The sequence below is a fragment of the Bombina bombina genome, chromosome 7 (genome assembly GCF_027579735.1).
Source record: "Bombina bombina isolate aBomBom1 chromosome 7, aBomBom1.pri, whole genome shotgun sequence".
NCBI lineage: Eukaryota > Metazoa > Chordata > Amphibia > Anura > Bombinatoridae > Bombina > Bombina bombina.
The window spans coordinates 394,652,833-394,679,266 of record NC_069505.1 but is presented as its reverse complement, the minus strand read 5'-3'; the positions used below and the strand labels follow the sequence as shown (position 1 = coordinate 394,679,266).

Here is a 26,434-nt window from a genome sequence, read left to right as displayed (position 1 = left end):
CTTATGAAATAGACCCCGTAGAAGGAGATCACTGCATTCAATAGGCAATACTCTCCTCACATCCCTCTGACATTCACTGCACGCTGAGAGGAAAACCGGGCTCCAACTTGCTGCGGAGCGCATATCAACGTAGAATCTAGCACAAACTTACTTCACCACCTCCCTTGGAGGCAAAGTTTGTAAAACTGATTTGTGGGTGTGGTGAGGGGTGTATTTATAGGCATTTTAAGGTTTGGGAAACTTTGCCCCTCCTGGTAGGAATGTATATCCCATACGTCACTAGCTCATGGACTCTTGTTAATTACATGAAAGAAAGAAATAAATTTATCAGGTAAGCATACATTTTCTATTTTCATGATTCAGATAGAGTATGCGATTTTAACCAACTTTCTAATTCGCTCTTATTAATTTTTCTTTGTTCTCTTTGTATCTTTACTTGGAAAAAAGCAGGAATGTAAGCTTAGGAAGAAAGCCATTTTTGGTTTAGCACCCTGGGTAACACTTGCTGATTGGTGGCTACATTTGAGTTTTATAACCCTTTAAAGGGACATGAAACCCACATTTTTTTCTTTCATGATTTAGAAAGAGAATGCAATTTTAAACATCTTCCTAATTTACTCATATTATCTAATTTGTTTTATTCTCTTGATATTCTTTGCTGAAAAGCATATCTAGATATGCTCAGTAGCTGCTGATTGGTTGCTGCAAATAAAAGCCCGTGTGATTGGCTCACCATGTGCATTGCTTTTTCTTTAACAAAGGATATCTAAAAAATGAAGCAAAATAAATAATAGAAGCAAATTGTAATGTTGTTTAAATTTCTATTCTCTATCTGAATCATGAAAGAAAGATTTTGGCTTTAATGGCCCTTTAAGCACTATGTGGCAGCAGTAGTATAAAAGCAACCTGTAGAGGGAGCTTTAGAGTTTGATAGCTTTACACAATCCATAGTAAAACTCTATGGTAAACTAAGCTGTATAGCTATAAGCACTGTTTAATAACGGAGTCATATTGAAGGGTCATCTGTCTTTGAAAAGGAGACATCCAAACAGTGTGTGCACTAGTATTAAACGAAGGTAAAGCGGTTCGTGTTCTCTGCTAATACATGTGATGCCTATTTAAAACTGAAGCATACAAGCATTTCAATTTTGGGGCTTATATACCATTTAAATAGACATTAGACTTCTGGCTTTTGTATATAAAACTGTGCTTTGTCCCATGCTCTCTATAGAGGCCAAGAAGAACATTCTGTAACCTGCAAATTATCTGTACAATCTCTTTAATTCTTTATTATATATGTAGATCTCGGTCCCTGCACAACGAGCAGTGGAGCTGGCAGACAGACTCCTGCAGAACAGCGAGGTGAAGTTGGCAGGGCTGGCTGCACGGGACAGTCTGCGTCTAGAGGCAGGTCTCTGTCTCTACGGCAATGACATTGATGAAACTACCACTCCAGTAGAAGCCACTTTAGTGTGGACTGTGGGTAAGCAAAATGGCAATGGGTACTGTGCCCAGTAACACACTAGGTAGCAGGTCAAAGATATAGGGCAACTACAAGCAAGGACATTTTAACTTGTCTGTACCTCACATCTATCTGTACAGGTAAAAGGCGTCGGGCAGCCAAGGATTTCCCAGGAGCTTCTGTAATCGTCCCTCAGATCAAGGGGAAGGTGACCCGAAAACGAGTGGGTTTGACGTCAACAGGGCCCCCTATTCGGCAGCACACCCCCATCCTAAATGTAGAGGGGCGAGTTATAGGTGAGACTGAAAGCCTTATATCAGGGTTCTTATCCCATGTGGGATATGGTTTTCCTCTGCCAAAATCTCTATAAATTAGCAAAATCCTGAAAGGATAAATTATTTTTAATGTGTTTTAGCATAGGACTTTACATGGAAGACATTTTCTTAACTTATATTATTATGGACTGTGTTGCAGCTTTTTTTGTGTTAAAATTGTATTGTCAATTTGTTGTTGTCAGGGGGCATATTTTTCTCTATTGTTGCAACAGGCCCAATTTGTAAGGAACATACTATTCATCCATTGTCAGTTAGGATAGAGAGAGACTAACTTCATTGGCCCGTTGTGGCTTGTATCTTTGCTCTAATATTATAACTGTTCATTCTGTTCTCTGTCACCAGGAGAAGTTACCAGCGGCTGCCCGTCCCCCTGTCTGCGGTATAATGTGGCCATGGGATACGTGGAGCCAGAATACGTGAAAGCTGGCACAGCTTTGCGCCTTGAGGTCCGGAAGAAATTTATAGATGGTGTCACCAGCAAAATGCCTTTTGTGCCAACAAAATATTATACACTTAAATGAGCGTGGCGCTGAGTAGAACAGCCGCCAGTGTGTGTAGTTATCTGTGTTTGTGTACGCTTGCCTCTCCTGTTGCATCAGGCTGTCGGGTGTGCTCGTGTGTGTATGTAATGTGTCTGTGCACAAGTGGAACACTATGCAGTCCAGTATTTATCTGTAAGGAATGGAGAAAGACCAGATTTTGTATATTTATTAACCTCTTAAGGACATATGACGGAATTTTTCCGTCATAAAACAATTGAGCAAACTGAAAGCTGTGTCCTTAAAGGGTTAATTATCAAGAGTAAATATAGAAAATACATTCTTGTACACTGACTTGCTTATACTATATCTGGTCATAGAATTAGCCTCTTAAAACATTCAGTAGCAAGCAAGGCCTAGCAGAGTTCAGCGCACCTTAAAGGGATATTATATGTTAAAAAAAAAAAAAATCCCATGCATATGAAAGGGCTGCATTTTTGCCTGATAGAATGTGAAAAATAAGTGATTTCAATTGAATTTAAGAGAGCAATATCAGTTGTGTATTTACTGCTAATTCTTATTGGTTGACCAATGAGCATTAGTGGGAAGTACCTGTCATCTAAAAAGCGTAAGTAAGAAATACAGGCATTCAGATAGAGCAAACCATTTTGAAAATGTTTCCAGTTTATTTTTATTATCAAATTTTACTTAGTTCTCTTGGTATCCTTGGTTGAAAAGCAAGTAGGTAGCCTCAGGAGCGTGCACAAGTCTGGGGCAATATACTGCAAGAATTTTTTGAACCGTGTTATACATTTGCAAGAGCACTAGGTGGCAGCAGTGTTCCAAACACATGCACACTGCCTACCTAGGTATCATTTTTAATGCAGAATACCATGAGTACCAAGCATTGTGAGAATTAAAGTAAATTGGAAACTTTTGTTTTTCAAATTGTATTCTCTGTCTGAATTACGGAAGAAAAATGGGTTGCTTGTCCCTTTAAGCATTGGTGTGCCTAGCCAGTATATAAAGAACCAATAAACCACCCTTTACTTACTACTTTTCTCTTAAATATGTATCAGACTTAGGTTTCGATGTGTCAGATACTGCACGTTCTGTAGTTGAAGGGTACATACAGGCCCATTTATCAAGCTCCGTATGGAGCTTGAAGGGCCGTGTTTCTGGCGAGTCTTCAGACTCGCCAGAAACACAACTTATGAAGCAGCGGTCAAAAGACCGCTGCTCCATAACCCTGTCCGCCTGCTCTGAACAGGCGGACAGGAATCGCCAGACATCAACCCGATCGAATACGATCGGGTTGATTGACAGCTCCCTGCTGGCGGCCGATTGGCCGCGAGTCAGCAGGGGGCGGCGTTGCACCAGCAGCTCTTGTGAGCTGCTGGTGCAATGTTAAATGCGGAGAGCGTATTGCTCTCCGCATTTAGCGAGGTTTTGCGGACCTGATCCGCAGTGTCGGATCAGGTCCGCAAGAGCTTTGATAAATGGGCCTGTAAGTCTAATCGTCCGGTTTTAAGAACAATTTCCCTGTATTCCAAAGCTGCTGAGAGTCCAAATATGTGATCTAGGTGTGTGTTTTTAAACATAAACGTACAATTTGAAAGGTACTCGTCTCTTTTAGGGCTTAGTTAAACTGCTCCTTCGTGCTGAACACTAAAAATGTGTTAATGTGTTTAAAGGGATATAAAGGTCTAAACTGAAAGTTGTATTTCTATTTTAAATAGAAGCATCTTTGCAATATACTTCCATTGGCAAAAATGCTTCTAGTAAACGTTATTACCATTTTTCAGTGGCATATGCACATATGCTGTGTGGGCCGTGCACCAGTATTCAAACACCATGTCTACTTTGAGAGCTGGCAGTGATGTGCATTACGTCTCTGAAGACTTAATTTGTGTCATACAAGCCATTCTCTGAACAGGTGTCTTTAAATACTGGTGCACAGCATATGTGCGTATCCTACTGAAAAACATAACTTTTATAAGAAGCATTTTTTGCTGATGGAAGCAAAAATGGTTATATTTCCAAGTGAAATACACCCATACAAATCTCAATTTTCAGATTTCTATCTCTTAATTTATTTTGAAAAGCATCTGTTTAAAAGAGGCAATTCAACAGCAAATGTAATATTTTCTCCTGTTAGAAAAGGTGGTGAGACAGACCAGCGTTTATAGCTATCTCTGTGCCTCCAGCCCTAAAGAAAAAAAAGCTAGTCTAACACCTCTGATTGTCTGTGTGCGTCAGTGAATGCTGCGGTCTGTGTGTGTTCTGTTTTGGGTGGCGCATTTTGTGTGCGTCTGCAACCTTAGTACGTCTATATGCAACTTATCTGGCACATCTCTACGTATATATCCATCGCTGGTTACGTTGTCTTCCTAGGTCTGTCTGCTTGAATATACATTTTAACATGTTTGTGAGTCTGCATTTGGATTTGCCTGCTGTTATGTATGAGACTGTAGTCGTTTCTATACGTGTTATTACAGATACACCTCAGTATCTTCTCACCACTGCATCCAGATGGTGTGTCATGTATACATTACAGTTTGACAGGGGCTGTGTTTTTCTAAAAAAAATAATTGTATCAAAGCAATAACTTCAGTAACCAGCATGTACGACGTGGGTTGGGACCTCCTCCTCCAATATCTGTTCAAACTTCATCTCTTCCCTTCTCTCAGGGAGCATCTACTTTTTGTGCCAAATCGTACTGCCAAAAAAAAATAATCTATACCTGCTCAGAGAAGCAGGGGCGAGTAAGGTTTTGATAATTCTCTCCATCTATACATAAACATCTACATTATACAGCTTTTTTCTACATTTATCTTAATTTTATCTATTCAAATTGTTTTCATATCCATGGAACAGTTTAAGCTGTGACCTCATCTTGGACCAATCAGTAAAGCTGTAGCACTAATTATTGTATTTCAGTGATTAATATTGATATAAATAATTCAGGGTAGATATAGGGACCCGAGGAGCAAGACGGCTACAAAGGGGTTAATATCCACTTCTAAATGGGAGTGTTAGCTACTAACATTTTATCTGTAGAAACATGAGGGGTCAATATATTCTGGTCACTGTCGCACTTACTCCACTGATGGGTCCTTCATGTCTGTGTATTCGTTAACATAATTTTGTAGCAAATTAAAAAAAAATGTTGGTGTAGTTTGTTTCTCGTGCTTTCTTAATTTCGTTGGATCCGGTTAGATTTAATTTTGCACATAATTTATGAAATTATTTGCCTTGGTCTAGACTCAAAAATACTATCTGTGTGCCTTATAGATCTGTGTTGAGGCCTGTTTTGTTAACATAATAATTTTGACCTTGGTAGTGCAATTTAATGGAATGTGTATTCAACTAAGTGTAAATCAAATGAGAAGTGATAACAAAATGGAGGATTAGACAATTCAGTGTAATGTAAAATTTAGCACCACAAAGAGCAAAAGTATGCATTTAGGATGGAAAAAAATCCACTAAAGGTTAAAGATGCCATGGTACTTTACTAGAACAGGACTTAGGAAAATGATAAATTATGCTTGCCTGATTAATTTCTTTCATGGTGGTAAGAGTCCACGAGCCATTACTCCTGGGAATTCCCCTCCTGGCCACTAGGAGGGGGCAAAGATGCCCAAAAAAGAGCCCTTAAAAACCCTCCCACCTCGCTGGTAAACCAGTCTAATATATAGCCAAGCAAAAAAAAGAAGAAAGATAGGAAATCATAAGAGCAGTGAAAAAGAGCTACCCACAAACTGCCACCAGAAATATATATATATGTATATATATTTTTTTCTCTTGAATTTGTTCTTCATTATCCTTTTATCTTTTATATTTCCTGTAATACTGTAATAATGATAGATTAAAATATATATACATAGATACAATAATTAGGGTGACCATATTGCTGCTTTAAAAAGGGACACACATGAAAAATACATATGTCAGGGCTGTTTAAAGAAATGTTTTGCATAAGAACCCTGACATATGTATTTTTCATATGTGTCCCTTTTTAAAGCAGTCATCCTAACAATAATACTTAATGCCCAGAAACAACTACCTGAAGGACTATCCAACCAAAAGCTGTATCAGTGGAAGCAAAAACATCAAAATTGTAGTAGTATTTTCAGTAAAGGTAGGTAAGGAAGACCAAGTTGCAAATCTGAACAACAGACACCTAATTATAAAAAGCCCAGGAAGTAGCAACTGACCTAGTAGAATGGGCAGTAAAACGTTTAGGAGGAGGCTGGCTCACCTACAAGTAACTAGCTTTATGATTCGAAAGCTTCAGCCAGGAAGCTAACAAAACCGCTGACCCTTACTACAGCCTGCAACATGAACAAACAAACGAGGATAATCTAAAATCCTTAGTAACCTGCAAATAAAATTACAAAGTTCTTTTAAAATTTGTGAATTTGGATAAAAGCCTCAACAATCTTGCATTCCAGAAGAAACCACATTAGGCAAGAAATCAAACTTAGTTCTCAAAACTGCCTAATCCCGATGGAAAGTAAGATAAGGAGGCTCTCATGAAAGATTAGACCAATCAGAAACTCCCCTAGCAGTAGAAATTGCTAAAAGAAACAACCCTGCAAGAAAAAGTGAAACCTGCAAAAACTCTTAAAACCAAATTAAAGTGCCATAAAACAGGTTGAGATCTGTGCATATCCTAAAATGGCTAATTAAGTAAAAAATAGTTTGCATTAAAAAATTGCTGGCAAGTATTTTAAAATAATTTTTAAAAATAAACAAAATTGCTTGCATAGCTATGCTGTCTGGCATAGTCTGCTCCACCCCCCTTAACTTCAGAAACACAGGCATTGTATTTCACAGCTGCTTATTTGCTTCTAGGCATGCTCCAGCAGATAATGACTGTGCAGGTCTGCATTCTACCAAAGGTAGATCTAGATACAGCCACAGAAGGAAATGTGTTGGGGGAGATAGAGCTGCACAATTCAAAAACTTAAAAGAAAGGGTTAATGGCGGGGCACTGCAGTATACATTTGCAGGGTAAGTAATTAAAGTACATATTATATTTTGTCTCTATCCCAACTTGTTTTATGTCCCTTTAAGGTTCCAAAGAGGAGAAAATGGCTTAATCACAGGCATGATCCGGACTAAGGCCTGAACTAAACTCTTAATGTCAACGTTTCACAATCTTCTTGTGAACTAACTGGCCCTTTAAAAAGTGACATAAACCTTCTATGCAAACTATCCTGAAAAATTCTAGGAACTCTGAGTGCCAACTAAACCCTGTTTCACACAGCAAGAATGAAATGCCTTTCAAACCATAGTGTCAAAGTCTCAAATGACAAAGTAAAATAAAACCTCCAACAATCAACATGAGAGATTTAAAATCCCAATCAAAAAAGGCTTTGAGACAGAAAATCGTGGCACAGAGGACGAGACCACAGAGGACAACTGGACATTTACACCAGATCCATAACCCAGGATCTACAAGACCAAGCTGGAGTCTTCCGAATTACTGATGATGATTCCTGCTTGACTCGAGCTATCACTCCCTGAAACTGAACAATTGGAGGAGATATGTAGGCAAGACCAAGAAGCTACTAAAGCATTGACAAACTCCACCTGAGGATCCCTCGCAAAATATCTGGGAAGCTTGATGTACAACTAAGAAGCTATCTCTGAAAAGCAGGAATGTAAGCTTAGGAGCCGGACCATTTTTTTTGTTAAGCACTTGGCTAGCGCTTGCTGAATGGTGCTAAATGTAGCCACCAATCAGCAAGCACTACCCAGGGTGCTGAACCAAAAATGGGCCGGCTCCTAAGCTTACCTCCTGCTTTTTCAGATAGATACAAAGAAAACAAAGAGAAAATTATTATAGGAGTAAATTAGAAAGTTGCTTAAAATGTCCTGCTCTATCTGAATCATGAAATAAGGAAAAATTGTTTCCTTTAACTTGCTCTAACAGTATCTCTTGCTCTTTTCCTTTTTGCTATTGCAAATTACATTATCCTCTGCTGCCATCTAGTGTGTTTGTGTTACTTTACAGCAGTGTTTCTCAACCGCAGTCAGGTTTTCATTATAGCTGAACCGCAGGTAAAGTAATCAGCTGATCAATAACCATGGTTACTAACTTGCGCTCACCCATCAGCTGATTATTTCATCTGTGCACTGGTTCAGCTATAATGAAAACCTGGCGTGTTGGGGGAACTTGAGGAGCGCTGTTGAGAAACAATGCTTTACAGAACTTTTATGCAGACGTAGTCAACCCTTTGATGACAGGGTAAATTTGTCTACATCGGAACAACATTTCGATGTAAACAAATTTAGAACCCGCAATCGTGCACATGATCGCTAGATTTCAATTATGTGATCGGTTCAGGGGGCGTCCCTATGACGCTAGGCACGCCCTTCAGACCACAATCGCATCCTGGAAGCGCCGTTGGCTTTAGGACAGCCAAACAGCTAGTACGTTTTTTTCCATCCTAACGGCGCAAAAGGCCGGCGCGGTTAGGACAGAATAGAACGGCATTAAAATTGGGGAGTCACATATCCGGCGCCGACAGTTCATAAAGTGCCGTAAGCCGCATAAACTAGCGATGTCCAGAAATGTGCGTAAGCACAAATTTCTGGAGTCACCAGTGATTTACGGCATGTTTAGAAACTGCCAGCGCCTAAGAAAAGGAAAAAAAAAAGTTAAATCTCCCGTAAAAGTCAATCCCGCCTCCCAAAAATAAACCCAACACGTAAAACCCCTATTTCCACCATCACCCCCATATCGGAACTAATAATAAATATATTAACCCCTAAATCTGCCAACCCCAACATCGCAAACTACCTTATAAATGTATTAACCTCTAAACTGCCATTCACCCACATCGTAATAAACCTAGAAAAAGGAATTAACCCCTAATCTGCCATTAACCCACATTGCAATAAACTTAATAAAACTATTAACCCCTAATCCACCAAACCCCCACAACACAAATAACTAATTCAATTACTAACCCCCCTAACCTAACACCCCCTAAATTAACCAATTAACCCCAATCAAATCAGCCAATAGGATTTCAGTAGCTCTTATCCTATTGGCTGATTTGAATTGCAAGAATCAAATCAGCCAATAGGAATGCAAGGGACGCCATATTTAAACGCGTACCTTGAATTCACTATTCAGTGTACGAAGAGGATCCTCCACGCTCCATGGTCACCGGTGCTGCTCTGAGCCGGCTTGGTCCTGGATGAAGAAGGAAGATGTCCCTGCTTAGAAGACTTTCCCGTATGGAAAAGGACCTTCTCCGCCAGACTTCAGGAACGGTGAGTACCTATTTGGGGGTTAGATTTAGGTTTTTATATATATATATATATATATATATATATATATATATTTTAGATTAGGGATTTATTGGGCACTCTTAACGAGCTGAATGCCTTTTTAAGGGCAATGCTCATACAAATGTCCCTTTAGGAGCAATGGGTAGTTTAGGATTTTTTAGTGTTAGTTTTTTTTGGGGGTTTGGTGGGTGGGGGAACTTAGTATTTTTTTAATGTAAAAGAGCTGTTCAACTTAGGGCAATGCCCTACAAAAGGCCCTTTTAAGGGCTATTGGTAGTTTAGCATTAGATAAGGGAGTGATTTTATTTTGGGGGGGGGTATTTTTATAGGGATTAGGTTTAATTTTTTTATTTTTGATAATTTGGTTTATTATTTTATTTAATGGTAGACTTTTTATTTTTTGTAATCTTAGATTAATTTAATTTTAAGTAATGTTAGCTTTTTTATCTTAATTGTAACTTAGTATTTTTTTATTTAGGTAATTGGGGTTAATTTAGGGGTTGTTAGGTTAGGGGGCTTAGTAATTTAATTATTTGCGTTGTGGGGGTTTGGCGGATTAGGGGTTAATACATTTTACATTTATTGAGATGTGGGTTAATGGTGGATTAGGGGTTAAAAATCAAAGAGTCCAGCACACACATATATATACCAGCTGCACGCTGCCAGGTATCCTGCAAACCCGTGAAATAGACAAAACCAGAAAAGGCAGCAGCATAAATTTTCACCAAGTTTATTTGGCAAAAAAGCCCACAACGTTTCGGGGTTTTACCCCTTAATAATGTGGATACAGAGTAGCACTAAATCACATCCTTATATACACAGGTGTAAACAGGGAACAATTAGCAATCGGCTGATATTTTCAACTTGTTCACATACATATCACCCTCTAGTGGTGAATCCCTAAAATTACATCTTTATTTCTCAGTTCTTTAACAAACGATACAAAAACAACAAAGTGTATATTAACTCCAAAAATTACATATTTTAAAATACAGAACGCAGCCTATCACAAAATAGAATTCATCATCAAATTATTTAATAGAAAAATAGACCAATCCAGGTCTCTATTCATACCCTTGGGTTGTAAAGTTCCTAACTTAAAGGGACACTGTACCCAAAAAATTTCTTTCGTGATTCAGATTGAGCATGAAATTTTAAGCAACTTTCTAATTTACTCCCTATTATCAAATTTTCTTCATTATTTTGGTATCTTTATTTGAAATGCAAGAATGTAAGTTTAGATGCCGGCCCATTTTTGGTGAACAACCTGGGTTGTCCTTGCTGATTGGTGGATAAATTCATCCACCAATAGAAAAGTGCTATCCAGAGTACTGAAACCAAAAAAAAGCTTAGATGCCTTCTTTTTCAAATAATGATAGCAAGAGAACGAAGAAAAATTGATAATAGGAGAAAATTAGAAAGTTGCTTAAAATTGCATGCTCTTTCTGAAATACAAAAGAAAAAAATTGGGTTCAGTGTCCCTTTAAAGATCCAAAAAGCCTCTCTTCTTTTTAATAGAGTCTCCCTATTACCACCTCTCCTAGGTCTATGTACCTGTTCAATGATTTGAAACCTAAGCTGCGAAATGTGATGTTTAGCTTGGATAAAGTGATATGCAACCGGGGCATCTAAATTTCCCCTCCTGATGCTGGATTTATGTTCATTCTTTCACGTGCCTTATGTGTCGTCTCACCCACATAGAGGAGCCCACATGGGCATTTAATAATATAGATAACATACTAGCTATTACAATTGCAATAGCCCTTTATATCAAACTTCCTTCCTGTATGTGGGTGAAAAAACACAGCACCTTTAATCATGTTACTACAGCTAAAGCACCCCAAACACATGTAACAACCTTTATTTGCACCAGTAATATATCTAGTGCCACCAGCTTTAGCTGTACCAACATCATTTTTCATCAATTTATCCCTAAGAGAGGGAGCACGTCTAAATAAATTCCTCAAAATATTCAATACCTTTCGGTTTATTGCAAAGTGGGTTAATGCAGGCATAAACATATCTTTGAAGGCCTTAATGTCAGGGTTACATTCATACAGAATGTGCTAATGTTTCCTCAAAATATTCAATACCTTTCTACTTTGTCTATTAAATTCTGTGACAAAAGTTATTCTATCGCCTGACCCCTCATCTTTTTATTATAGATTAAATCCTGTCTAGATCTCCCTTCAACTTTTTCCAAATTGCATTTAAGGATTAGGGGTTAATACATTTATTAGGTTTATTGCAAAGTGGGTTAATGGTGGATTAGGGGTTAATATATTAGTTATTGCGGTGGGGGTTGGTGGTTGACAGGTAGATATTGCGCATGTGTCAGGCGTTAGTTAAGGCAGTTACGTGAGTTACGGTGTTCACATTTTCAGCGTAAGGCTTGACACACCTACCTATGTGTGGCGAGGTGAAAATTGAGTAAAATTTCTCTATTTTTGCCGCGTAAGTCCTTGCACTGAATATGTGATACCGATTTGCGATGCGGTTCTGTGTTAGCTTATGGGAGTAAAAATTGCGGGCGACGGGTGAAATAAACGCGCCACATTTATTTGTGATACCAAAACCGCGTAATAACTGGCTTCGCTGGCTTATACGGGCGATGCCGCATATGTAATCTTGCCCCATGTATTCAATGTGTCCCTTTGGAAACCTTTCAGGGAATCGTCACTTGGTCAGCGCAGTACTTCTCCTCATCCTTCTCCGGAGTTAGTGCTGTGGATACATGCACAGTCCTGAGCCTACCTAACTGCTCTTCAACAAAACATCACATGTACAGATTATATTATTATTATAGTTTAGTTTGGTCTTTAAGAATTATTTCAAATAGTTTCATGTAGCTCTAAAAAACACATTTCACCATTACATTTGTTCATTTTGCTGTATTTTTTTATTTTGTACATTCTACTGCACTATAATAATATTTAAAACTTTTAGACAACACAGTATGGTGTATTTTTATCACAAAGCACAGTCTAGTTGGCTCTTCCATAGCATACTGGGGGACAGAGGCATAACTAGAAACTCCAGGGCCCCCGGGTGCAAGAATCCTTAAGGGCCCCCCTCCCCAGGTCACGGACATTCATAAGGACCCACAGTCACCTAAGTGCACACACATATGGCTTCTGCGGTATTAATATTTCACAAAATATGTCGCTGGAGAGTGTACTGGCTGGCACAGTATGTGTGATTGTGATATATATATACATACACACAAAACACGGAAGTGGACTGCACTCTCAGACCTGACTGAGTACACATCCCATGACCCTGCAACATGTTCAGCCCTGGCTGCTCACTGGCACTCACAGGAAGCTGTGCTGTCCCCAGAGTCACAGGCAGTTAACCCCAGACAGGTCTGGGTGCATGAACCATAGGGAAAATTACAAAACAAATTAATACAACACATAGAGAAAGTCCAGCACTCACTTACAAGCTCTCAGCTAAGATTAAAAGCAAAATGGAAAGGTTAGTTACCGCATTTGGCGAAATGGGACAAGCCCCGGTACCTTCCAAAAAGCTGGGACCCTAAAACAACCACACAATGCAAGCTCTCAATCCAACAAACTGGGAACAAGGGAAGGGTGCACAGGCATATGTAATCACCCTAGACATATACAAAACACGGAAGGGGACTGCACTCTGAGACCGAACGGGTACACATTTTGGAAGGGACCTTGATGTGGCACCTGAGCTTGTCCCATTTGGCCAAATGCGGTAATTAACTCTTCCAATTTTGCTTTTAAATCTTAGCTGAGAGCTTGTGAGTGCTGGTCTTTCTCTGTGTGTGTGATATACATACACACACACACATTTTATATATATATATATATATATATATATATATATATATATATAGGTAGCCCTCAGTTTACGCCGGGGTTAGGTTCCAGAAGGAATGGTTGTAAATCGAAACCGTTGTAAATTGAAACCCAGTTTATAATGTAAGTCAATAGGAAGTGAGGGAGTTAGGTTCCAGGCCCCTCTCAAAATTGTCAAAAGTAACACCTAATACATTATTTTTAAAGCATTGAAATGAAGACTTTAAATGCTAAACAGCATTATAAACCTAATAAAATAATCACACAACACAGAATATATAATTAAACTAAGTTAAATGAACAAAAACATTTGCTAAACTGCATTACAAACCCAATAAAATAATCACACAGCACAGACTTCACTTGCATTTTTCTGCAAACGGTTCTTTCTCTGCATTCCAACCTGGACTGATTTATAGACAGGAAGATCTTGTTCCTTTGAAAACTGCTCTGTAGTTCAGGCCTGGTTAAACTGATTAATTTCAGCTTGCTTGGCTTTGCTGCAACACAAGCGGACAGCTCCACCTACTGGATATTTTAATAAATGCACTGCTTCTCAATGCTTTTCAATAGCAGTCACATGACTGAAAAAAAAGGTTGTTATTCTGAAACGGTGTAAATTGAACCGTTGTAAAACGAGGGCCACCTGTATATATATATACACACCGATATGGCTGCTGAAGTTAGATTTTACACAATACCCTCATAAGCAGACCAGCAATCCCTATTATCTATTTACTCTGTAGATATATAGGTATATAAGACATAGCTATAGAGATATATCAAGAGTAAATGGATAATAGGGATCCCTGGTCATCTTAAAGGGACAATAAACCCAAATGTTTTATTTCATGATTCAGATAGAGCATGCAATTTTAAGCAACTTTCTTATTTACTCCTATTAACAATTTTTCTTCGTTCTCTTGCTATCTTTATTTGAAAAATAAGGCATCTAAGCTAAGGATCAAGCACATTTTTGGTTTAGAACCATGGACAGCACTTGTTTATTGGTGCTGTCCAATCAGCAAGGACAACCCAGGTTGTTCACTAAAAATGGGCCGGCATCTAAACTTACATTCTTGCTTTTTAAATAAACATAGCAAGAGAATGAAGAAAATTTGATAATAGGAGTAAATTATAAAGTTGCTTATAATTGCATGCTCTATCTGAATCACGAAAGAAAAATTTTGGGTTCAGTGTCCCTTTAAGTTCTAGAATACCAAAGCATCATCAAGTGGGTAATTCTTATAAATGTACACCAATAGTTTCTGAAAACTACAAGCAACACAATATTCTGAATAAAAATAGATCTAGCTATAAGAAGAGACTAAATTTAGTGTCAAAGATTTATATGAGCAAGTACAAGTTTGAAGACAATGAACGTATAGGGCAGTAAAAAACGAAAACAATAGAAATTCCGGTAAAACACTACAATTTTAAAACTCACTGAGAATTGAAGCCTTGTGTCTCTCACAGGGTTATGTTCTCCCTAGTGCCACAATGGATAGTGGCTGCTTCCCTCGGTGATGTCAGAGTGCAGAGAGTTAATGGGAAAGATAAGCAGTCAATCAAATAAGAGCTCAGCCATCAGCATATTTATGGGAGCTCTGTATTTTTTTAGCCTTTGCTAACCTGTGTAGCAGCACAGCAAGCACACACATAGGAAGAAGCATTGCTTTCTTAACGCTGTCTATGGCGGTGGTATGCAGCGTTCAACAGCAGCTAAATAATAATAATAAAAAAAAGTTTGTGCTGAAGGCAGCTGCCCCCCCCCCCCCCCCCCGAGGGAGCGAACACCAGGGCCCGGTTGCAGTTGCCGACTCTGCATCCCCTGTAGTTCCGACCGTGCTGGGGGATGTAAAGAGAACAGCATATAGACAAGACTATAGGTGTCTGCTTGTCTGACTGATATATTTCAGGGAACTTCTACTCTGTGAAAAACACAATTGGGCTAAAAGAGGCAGCTCCCAGGTGGTAACTTGACATAGAACAAACTATTGAGCTGTTGTTTGTTCCTTAGAAAGTGTTTCTTTTTCTTTATGTATTTGTTATTTCTTCTAATCATTATTATTTTTTATATTATTGCATCTCTTTTTAACCCCTTAAAATAATTAATATATTTTTTCCATATTTATTTACAGCATTTCCTATATTTATCATTTCCCATTGTTTTCTGTTTTCCCCTTTCCCTCGTAAGCTTTTGCCGCTCCCTCTGTGCCTCACCGCGCCTTACCACAACTTTGGCCCCTCTTTCCTTTTTTCCCTCTGCCAAGTTCTGTTCTGTGCCTTCCATCTTCTCTTCCACTCCCCTGAGTTTCTTCCGACACCCTTTTCTCTCTTTTTTGGGGGATTCACACCTTCCTCAGCCTTCCCGCCTTCGGCAAGTACGTCAACAGGTTCCTCGGTGTCTCCCTGTTAGCACTTATGTTTCCACAGCTTGTTTTTCTGAAAGAATTTTGATTTATTTTATGTAAATCCTCCAGCTCCCTCCGATGGTCAATTTATATACACAGTTTATTTTTTTTCTGTCAGAGAAACAGTTTCTTCTTAAAGGAACAGCATAGTCAAATTAAAACTTTCATGATTCAGACAGAGCAGCAATTTTAAGTAACTTTCTATTTTACTCCTATTATCAATTTTTCTTTGTATCTTTATTTGAAAAAGCAGAAATGTAAGATCTGGAGCCGGCCCATTTTTGGTTCAGAACCTTCTGATTGGTGTCTAAATGTAGCCACCAATCAGCAAGTGCTACCCAGGTTCTGAACCAAAATGAAACGGTTCCAAACAAAAATCTAAAGAGAATGAAGATAATTTGATAATAAATGTAAATTAGAAAGTTGCTCAAAATTGCATGCTCTAAATAGCCGAACGGTTTCTGAGGTATCCGAAACCTTGAAATACACACGTCTAGTATAGATATTTTGTGTTTTCCATTTTTAGATTATTATTTTAAGCTCTTTATTTGAGCTATTTTCTCCCCTGGCAGAACAATCTGTTCAAAATATGATTGATACCTCACTAAACAAAATGAATTGTCTAAATTAATCACCTCTCAATCTGGGAGTTCCAAAAATTCTGTTATTATTATTATTATTTATTTGTAGAGCGCCAACAGATTCCACAGCGCTATACAAGGTAACATTTATAGGGATCAAATGGGTAGAGGGCCCTGCCTAGTGTCGCACTATTGTAGTCAGCTCTTAAGAAGGTGACCTGCAAACAGTTGGGCTCTTAGGCTTACATGCTAAGGGAGCTCAAGGGGATAGCAATGGAGGAGAGGAATTGGGATTAGGAAAGGTTAGTGTAGGTTGTATGCACCCCTGAAGAGTCTTTAGGGAGCGCTTGAATCTTTTTAAACTAAGGGAGAGTCTTGTGGAGCGAGGCAGAGATTTCCATAAGATGGGAGCCAGTCTGGAGGAGTCCTGTAAACGGGAGTGTGAGGAGGTAACAAGAGAGTTGGAGAGTAGGAGGTCAAGAGCAGAGCGAAGGGGATGGGAGGTAGAGTATCTGGATACAAGGTCTGAGATATAGAGGGGAGCATTGCAGTTGAGGGCTTTGTATGTCAGAGTGAGAATTTTGTGTTTAATCCTGGAGGCAAGAGGAAGCCAGTGAAGGGATTGGCAGAGAGGTGCAGCAGATGAGGAGTGACGTGTAAGGAAGATGAGCCTGGCAGAGGCATTCATTATGGATTGTAAAGGAGCTAGGCGGCAGCTAGGGAGACCAGAGAGGATGGAGTTGCAGTAGTCGAGGCGGGAAAGGATGAGAGAGTTAATTCTAAGCAGTTATGGATCTGAATGTTACACATAATGGTTGTTAAACTGATACTCTGTGTGACATCTGATTAAAGGGACAGTCTACACCAGAATTGTTATTGTTTTAAAAGATAGATAATCCCTTTATTAACCATTTCCCAGTTTTGCAAAACCAACACAGTTATAATAATATACTTTTAACCTCTGATTATCTTGTATCTAAGCCTCTGCAAACTGCCCCTTTTTTCAGTTCTTTTGACAGACTTGCAGTCTAGCCAATCAGTGCCTGCTCACAGATAACTTCTCGTGCATGAGCACAGTGTTATCTATATGAAATACGTGAACTAACACCCTCTAGTGGTGAAAAACTGTTAAAATGCAATCTGAAAGAGGTGGGCTTCAAGGTCTAAGAAATTAGCAAATGAACCTCCTAGGTTAAGCTTTCAACTAAGAATACCAAGAGAACAAAGCAAAATTGGTGATAAAAGTAAATTGGAAAATTGTTTAAAATTACATGCTCTATCTGAATCATGAAAGTTTATTTTGGCCTAGACTGTCCCTTTAAGTGTAGATAAAGGAAAAGTGTTCCTATGTCAAGGGTGCTGTTAAGATCCTTTAATTAGGTTTGTGAGCTATATTCCGGGAACCTTTTTTCTATACCCCAGTTATTGCTATATAGACCTCTTATAGACCTATAACTGAACATAGTAGTGATGATATTGGAGTTATATTACATAAGGCTTATAAAGAATAACAATGAACAAGTAAAACATTGATCTACACTAAATCAACATATGGTATTATGAGAGATTCACCTAAAAACCACCTTGTACCCTATCATAAGATAACGTTGTGTGCATATATAAAAAGAACTAAGTATATCAAGTTTACATTTGAGGTGTAATATCCTTGGCTATTTGGTTTGTGCTATTTAGCTATGACTTCAGATGGTTTAAGGTGGCTAGGATCTGCTAAGAAAGCAATATCTTTAATTTAAGAGAAAGGTTATGTACTTATATGTAATAGATTGTGCAGCCATTATGGGTTTTACAGATCTAACATCTAGAAGTCATATCTTGCTGTTCTCCTCTCTGCAACTCCGGCTGCAAGCCGTTCAAGGAGGGTTCATTTTTGTTGACAGCTCCAGATGTTATATATGTGGTGCAATTTCTAATATTTCAACGTATAATGCATTTGATATATTAGTTTAGTTGCTATGGTACAAAATGAGAACTTATAAACTAGCTAAGATATAAACCAAGCTTAAAACATAACATATTGCAGTACAGTAACAATTTGCGTTTACGATCAGCGTGTGATGACATTTACACAGAGTTCACTCATAATTTATCAGCCCCCATATCTGTCTGTCTATAGTAACTGTTTTTGGGAGCAGTTAGTGGGACTTTTTTTTAGAAGGCTTTCCGGGCCACAGCAGTTGTCTCAAGGGGCCAGTGTACTCTGATGTTTGCTGTGAGTTTATGAAAACTGTGGGCCATATTATGCCGTATAGCTTGCCTGGGTCCAGGGACTTTACCTTGAATGCCTCGTGGTAGCCTTCCGTCAAAGTGCTTTTGTGCAGAAAGCTTTTTGGCTTATCGCTTGTTTCTGTCCGCCCCCCCCCAAGGGAGAGATTTAGCTTTGGAGAGATTTAGCTTAAGGTAGTGAGAGGACATCCAGGATGAGACGTGAGAAAGACAGTAAGTGACACGAGTTAGCAAGGAAGGAGATAGGTCTGGTGCAAAGAGGTATATTTGGGTGTCAGCAGCATACAAATGATATTGAAATCCGTGGGACTTTATTAAGGAACCTAATGATGACGTGAAGATTGAAAAGAGAAGGGGACCCCAACAGAAAGTGGTAACGGGGCAGAGGAAGCCCCAGAGAAGGCTACACTAAAGGTATGGTTAGAAAGGTAGGAATAGAACCACGAGAGGTCTGTCTCACAAATGCCGAAGGATTGGAGGGTTTGGAGCAAGACGATGGTCAACCGTATCAAAGGCTGCAGACAGATTAAGGAGGATAAACAGAGAGAAGTGACCTTTGGATTTTACTGTAAGTAGGTCATTGGTATCCTTAATTATTGCTGTCTCTGTGGAGTGATGGGGGCAAAATCCAGATTGCAGTGGATCAAGGAGGGAGTTTAATGTAAGGAAAGATAGATGTACATATACTAGCTATTCAAGAAGCTTCAAGGCAAGAGGGAGTAGGGAAAGTAGTTGGATGGGGAGGCTGGATCGAGAGGTTTTTTGAGGATAGGTGTGACCAGTGCATGTTTTAGAGATGAGGGAAATATACTGGTGCTGAGGGAGAGGTTGAAGATGTGTGTGAATATAGGGGTAAAGGTAGAAGAGAGGGAGGGGAGTAGCTGTGAGAGGATGGGGTGGAGGGGACAGGTAGTGAGGTGAGAGCGCAGTATAAGTGCAGAAACTTCTTCCTCACTAACAGGCGAAAGAGCTAAATGTATGGCTATGTGTGTGATTTGGATGTTTGTGAGCTTTGCAGGGGGCCGATTTAGTTTCTGATGAAGTCGATTTTGTTATTGAAGTGGCTGGCAAAATTTTGAGCTGAGAGAGAAGTTGTATTAGGAGGTGGGGTAGGCAGAGAAGAGTATAGAGTAGAGATAAGAGTAGAGAAGTAATGTTGGTTAGAGAGATTAAGGGCAAAATAGTACCTTTTTAAATAAGAAAAAAACTTATTAGCAGGTCTCATTAGTAATTAGCTGACTGACACTTCAATTCCTTGCAGTAAAGGAAGTGAAGTAAAACAACTGCAAAATGAACTGTTAATCCCAAGGGGATCCAAATGGGAGATAACATAACGTTAAACCTTCTACTAATTGTCATAAAATGTCTTCCTTCTCTTCAGATTAAAAAACATAATTTATGCTTACCTGATAAATTTATTTCTCTTGTAGTGTATCCAGTCCACAGATCATCCATTACTTGTGGGATATTCTCCATCCCAACAGGAAGCTGCAAGAGGATCACCCACAGCAGAGCTGTCTATATAGCTCCTCTCCTAACTGCCACTACCAGTCATTCGAACGAAGACAAGCAAGAGAAAGACGAAACTATAGGGTGCAGTGGTGACTGTAGTTTAAAAATAAAAAACACCTGCCTTAAAATGACAGGGTGGGCCGTGGACTGGATACACCACAAGAGAAATAAATTTATCAGGTAAGCATAAATTATGTTTTCTCTTGTAAGGTCCACGGATCATCCATTACTTGTGGGATACCAATACCAAAGCTATAGGACACGGATGAAGGGAGGGACAAGGCAGGCGCTTAAACGAAAGGCACCACTGCCTGCAAGACCTTTCTCCCAAAAATAGCCTCCGAAGAAGCAAAAGTATCAAATTTATAGAACTTTGAAAAGGTATGAAGCGAAGACCAAGTCGCCGCCTTACAAATCTGTTCAACAGAAGCCTCATTTTTAAAAGCCCATGTGGAAGCTACCGCTCTAGTAGAATGAGCTGTAATCCTTTCAGGAGGCTGCTGGTCAGCAGTCTCATAAGCTAAGTGTATTATACTCCTTAGCCAAAAAGAAAGAGAGGTTGCCGAAGCCTATTGGCCTCTCCTCTGTCCAGAGTAGACAACAAACAATGCAGATGTTTGACGAAAATCTTTAGTAGCTTGTAAATAAAACTTTAAAGCACGAACCACGTCAAGATTGTGTAAAAGACGTTCTTTCTTTGAAGAAGGATTAGGACACAGTGACAGAACAACAATCTCCAGATTTATATTTTTATTAGAGACCACCGTAGGTAAAAAAAACAGGTTTGGTACCCTTGAAGAACCTTAAGAACTAAATTTAAACTCCAAGGCGGAGCAACAGGTTTAAACACAGGCTTGATTCTGACTAAAGCCTGACAAAACGCCTGCACGTCTGGAACCTCAGCCAGACGTTTGTGCAAAAGAATAGACAGAGCAGAAATCTGTCCTTTTAAGGAACTAGCTGACAAACCCTTCTCCAATCCTTCTTGGAGAAAAGATAATATCCTAGTAATCCTGACCTTACTCCATGAGTAACCCTTGGATTCACACCAATGAAGATATTTACACCATATCTTATGATAGATTTTCCTGGTGACAGGCTATCGAGCCTGAATTAAGGTATCAATGACTGACTCGGAGAAACCACGTTTTGATAAAATCAAGCGTTCAATCTCCAAGCAGTCAGCCGCAGAGAAATTAGATTTGGATGGTTGAAAGGACCCTGAAGTAGAAGGTCCTGCCTCAGAGGCAGAGTCCATGGTGGAAAGGATGACATGTCCACCAGATCTGCATACCAAGTCCTGCGTGGCCACGCAGGTGCTATCAAAATTACTGATGCTCTCTCCTATTTGATCTTGGCAATCAGACGAGGGAGCAGAGGAAATGGTGGAAACGCATAAGCCAGGTTGAAGGACCAAGGTGCTGCTAGAGCATCTATCAGCGCTGCCTTGGTATCCCTGGACCTGGATCCGTAACAAGGAAGCTTGGCGTTCTGGCGAGACGCCATGAGATCCAGTTCTGGTTTGCCCCAACGTTGAATCAACTGTGCAAACACCTCCGGATGGAGCTCCCACTCCCCCGGATGAAAAGTCTGACGACTTCGAAAATCTGCCTCCCAGTTCTCTACTCCTGGGATATGGATAGCTGATAGATAGCAAGAGTGAATCTCTGTCCATTGAATTATCTTTGAAACCTCCAACATCGCTAGGAAACTCCTTGTTCTCCCTTGATAGTTGATGTAAGCTACAGTCGTGATGTTGTCCGACTGAAATCTGATGAACCTCACTGCCGCTAGCTGAGGCCAAGCCTGAAGAGCATTGAATATCGCTCTTAGTTCCAGAATGTTTATTGGAAGGAGTGCCTCCTCCTGAGTCCACGACCCCTGAGCCTTCAGAGAGTTCCAGACTGCACCCCAGCCCAGAAGGCTGGCATCTGTTGTTACTGTTGTCCAATCTGGCCTGCGGAAGGTCATACCTTTGGACAGATGGACCCGAGATAACCACCAGAGAAGAGAATCCCTGGTCTCTTGATCCAGATTTAGTAGAGGGGACAAATCTGTGTAATCCCCATTCCACTGACTGAGCATGCAGAGTTGCAGCGGTCTGAGATGTAGGCGGGCAAACGGAACTATGTCCATTGCCGCTACCGTTAAGCCGATTACTTCAATACACTGAGCCACCGAAGGGCGAGAAGTGGAATAAAGAACACGGCAGGAATTTATAAGTTTTGACAACCTGTCCTCTGTCAGGTAAATCCTCATTTCTACAGAATCTATCAGAGTTCCCAGGAAGGAAACTCTTGTGATAGGGGATAGAGAACTCTTCTTTTCGTTCACTTTCCACCCATGAGACCTCAGGAATGCCAGAACAATGTCCGTATGGGACTTGGCAATTTGGAAATTCGACGCCTGTTTCAGAATGTCGTCTAAGTAAGGGGCTACTGCTATGCCCGCGGTCTTAGGACCGCCAGAAGTGACCCCAGAACCTTCGTAAAGATTCTTGGCGCCGTAGCTAATCCAAAGGGAAGAGCCACAAACTGGTAATGCCTGTCTAGGAAGGCAAACCTGAGAAACCGATGATGATCTTTGTGTATCGGAATGTGAAGATAAGCATCCTTTAAGTCCACGGTAGTCATGTATTGACCCTCCTGGATCATAGGTAGGATGGTTCGAATAGTCTCCATCTTGAAAGATGGGACCCTGAGAAATTTGTTTAGGATCTAAGATTGGTCTGAAGGTTCCCTCTTTCTTGGGAACCACAAAGAGATTTGAATAGAAGCCTTGCCCCTGTTCCTCCTTTGGAACTGGATGGATCACTCCCATAACTAGGAGGTCTTGAACACAATGTAAGAATGCCTCTCTCTTTAGCTAGTCTGCAGATAATTGTGAGAGGTGAAATCTTCCTTTTGGGGAAGAAGCTTTGAAGTCCAGAAGATATCCCTGGGACACAATTTCCAACGCCCAGGGATCCTGGACATCCCTTGCCCAAGCCTGGGCGAAGAGAGAAAGTCTGCCCCCTACTAGATCCGTTACAGGATCGGGGGCTGATCTTTCATGCTGTCTTAGAGGCAGCAGCAGGTTTCTTGGCCTGCTTACCTTTGTTCCAGGCCTGGTTAGGTCTCCAGACCGGCTTGGACTGGGCAAAATTTCCCTCTTGTTTTGCATTAGAGGGAGTTGATGCTGCGCTCGTCTTAAAGTTTCGAAAGGCACGAAAATTAGTTTGTTTGGTCCTTAATTTATTAGACCTATCCTGAGGAAGGGCATGACCTTTTCCTCCAGTAATATCAGAAATGATCTCCTTCAGTCCAGGCCCGAATAGGGTCTGCCCCTTGAAGGGAAGCGTGAGCAAAACACCTGTCAGGCTTCACTTGTCTTCTGTGCAGAAAAATAGAAAAATCGAATGACCCACGTGGGGTTTCAGCCTGATTACCAGCTCCTCTTCTGCTACAGCAAAGGAGATGCCAATTGTGGGTTAGATTACGAGTGGAGCACTAACTGCAGCTCGCGAATGATACAAGGGATAATCGAAGTTTACATTGCAAAGACCAAGCAAAGTCATCTAGCACATATAAGTCCATTATCATGACCCATAAGGAGGAATTTAAAAAGAGGATCATTCACTAATAACCACTCCGTTCTCTCACTGAGTATCATTTGGATTTTATTTTAGTAATATTTATTTACTTACTTATTTTTTAATTTTTATTTTACATTTTTCATTTTTCATTTTTAGACACTTTTACACATTTTTACACATTTTTACACTTATCACCAGTGTTAGGGGGATCCCCCGTTCATATTACACTTTTATATACACACTTGGATTATCTTAATTTATATTTTACCATTTGGATTTTACTTGATTTTTCATCACTGTTTTTTTCACTGGATTTCTGGACTTGATAGTTACAACTAAGAATCACACCACAAATCTTTTGGACATTTTTTAGATACTTTTTGGACACTTTTTAGATACTTTTTGTTCTCCATAAGAGATCATTCAATGTGACTCTTATTTTGTTTATCCCCGTAATTGGTGATATTAATCTGTCAAATATTGTATTTTTTGTATTTCCTACTGTATCGATTATGCATTTTTAACTATATGTTTTACTATATGTCTTACTGTATCTCATTTTAGTATATGTTACATGGATCCATGGTTTTACTACATGTTTAAATAAATGTTTTGACTGCCATTTACTTTTTTGTTAGAATCTTCCTCTATCACATTCCTTAGTAATAATTTCTGAAAACCTTTTAGGTATTGGAAAAACATCAGTGTAAACAGGCACTGCATAGTATTTATCCAATCTACACAATTTCTCTGGCACTATAATGGTGTCACAGTCATCCAGAGTAGCTAAAACCTCCCTGAGCAACACGCGGAGGTGTTCAAGCTTAAATTTAAATGTAGACATATCAGAATCAGGTTGAAGCATCTTCCCTGAGTCAGAAAAATCACCCACAGAAAGAAGCTCTCCTGCCTCAGCTTCTGCATATTGTGAGGGGATATCAGACATAGCTACTAAAGCGTCAGAGAGCTCTGTATTTTTTCTAGTCCCAGAGCAGTCTCGCTTTCCTTGTAACCCTGGTAGTTTGGACAATACCGCTGTAAGGGTATGATCCATAACTGCCGCCATGTCTTGTAAAGTAAACGCCATGGGCGCGCTAGATGTACTTGGCGCCACTTGAGCGGGAGTCCCTTGAGCCAAAGGTTCTGACACGTGGGGCGAGTTAGTCGGCATAACTTCCCCCGTCAGTTTCCTCTGGTGATAAATCTTTTAAAGACAGAATATGATCTTTATAACAAAGTAAAATCTGTACATTTGGTACACATTCTAAGAGGGGGTTCCACAATGGCTTCTAAACATAATGAACAAGGAGTTTCCTCTATGTCAGACATGTTTAAACAGACTAGCAATGAGACCAGCAAGCTTGGAAAACACTTTGATAAATGTAAACAAGCAAAAAATAAAAACGGTACTGTGCCTTTAAGAGAAACAAATTTTGTCAGAAATTGAATAACAGTGATAAAAAGCAGTAAATCTTACGAAATTTTTACAGTGTGTATAATAGACTAACAGAGCATTGCACCCACTTGCAAATGGATGATTAACCCCTTAGTTTCAAAACCGGATCAAAAAAACGATATAAACGTTTTTTAACAGTCACAACAAACTGCCACAGCTCTGCTGTGGCCCTACCTGCCCATACAACGACTTTTGAAGGCACAAAAACCCTTTGTAGAGGTCCTAAGTGTTCAGGGGACTCCTTCAGGGAAGCTGGAAGTCTCAAGCTGCAAAAACTACTGCACGATTTATGCCTGAAATTAGGCCCCTCCCAACCTGTACTCACAGTGAGAGGGCCATAAAAAACTATCCCTAGGCAAAATCTAGCCAGCCATGTGGAAAAAACTGTGCCCCAATAAAGTTTTATCACCAATATGTAGAAAAAAACGTTTAAACACTTCCAGCAAATGTTATCTTATTTTCAGTAATGTGAGAAAGTAATAAGAATATTACCTTTTACAGCAAGCATGATACTAGTCGTTATTAAATCACTGTAATCAGGCTTGCCTTAAATAAATCCGGTATTAACAGCATTTTCTAGCATATTCATTTCTCTAGAAAAATTTAAACTGCACATACCTCATAGCAGGAGACCCTGCACGCCATTCCCCCAGCTGAAGTTACCTCATCTCTTCAGTTATGTGTGAGAACAGCAATGGATCTTAGTTACAACCTGCTAAGATCATCAAAAACCACAGGCAGACTCTGCTTCAACTTTCTGCCTGAGGCTAAAACAGTACAACTCCGGTACCATTTGAAAATAATAAACTTTTGATTGAAGATAAATACATAAATTCACCACATCTCTCTAGCTACTTCCTATGTTGTTGAGAGCTGCAAGAGAATGACTGGTAGTGGCAGTTATGGGAGGAGCTATATAGACAGCTCTGCTGTGGGTGATCCTCTTGCAGCTTCCTGTTGGGAAGGAGAATATCCCACAAGTAATGGATGATCCGTGGACTGGATACACCTTACAAGAGAAAACTCATCTGAAGACATAATTTATTTTTTAGATGATGACTCTGCGTCCTGTAATAGTTCCTCAGAAGACTCAGACTACCCCCCTAAACCAATGAAATCCAAAAGATATTTAAGAAAATCCAGACATACTGAAGAAAAGGGGTTTAATTTGGGGTATTATCTGGGTAAACACAGGTTCAATACGGACAAGCCTCCCCACCCTTGTTCAGCAATGTGGTG

General features: G+C 39.7%; 1 protein-coding gene across 1 annotated transcript in view; it reads left to right on the top strand.

Annotated features, from left to right (window-relative positions):
- The window catches only part of AMT (aminomethyltransferase), a 64,935-nt gene extending 59,482 nt beyond the window's left edge, over positions 1-5,453 (top strand). Inside the window, exons 7-9 of the mRNA XM_053721126.1 lie at positions 1,303-1,483; positions 1,603-1,758; positions 2,140-5,453. Of these exons, the coding sequence (XP_053577101.1) occupies positions 1,303-1,483; positions 1,603-1,758; positions 2,140-2,318 (516 nt within the window). The 3' untranslated portion in view covers positions 2,319-5,453. The remainder of the gene's footprint in view (positions 1-1,302; positions 1,484-1,602; positions 1,759-2,139) is intronic.
- Positions 5,454-26,434: the final 20,981 nt, after the last annotated feature.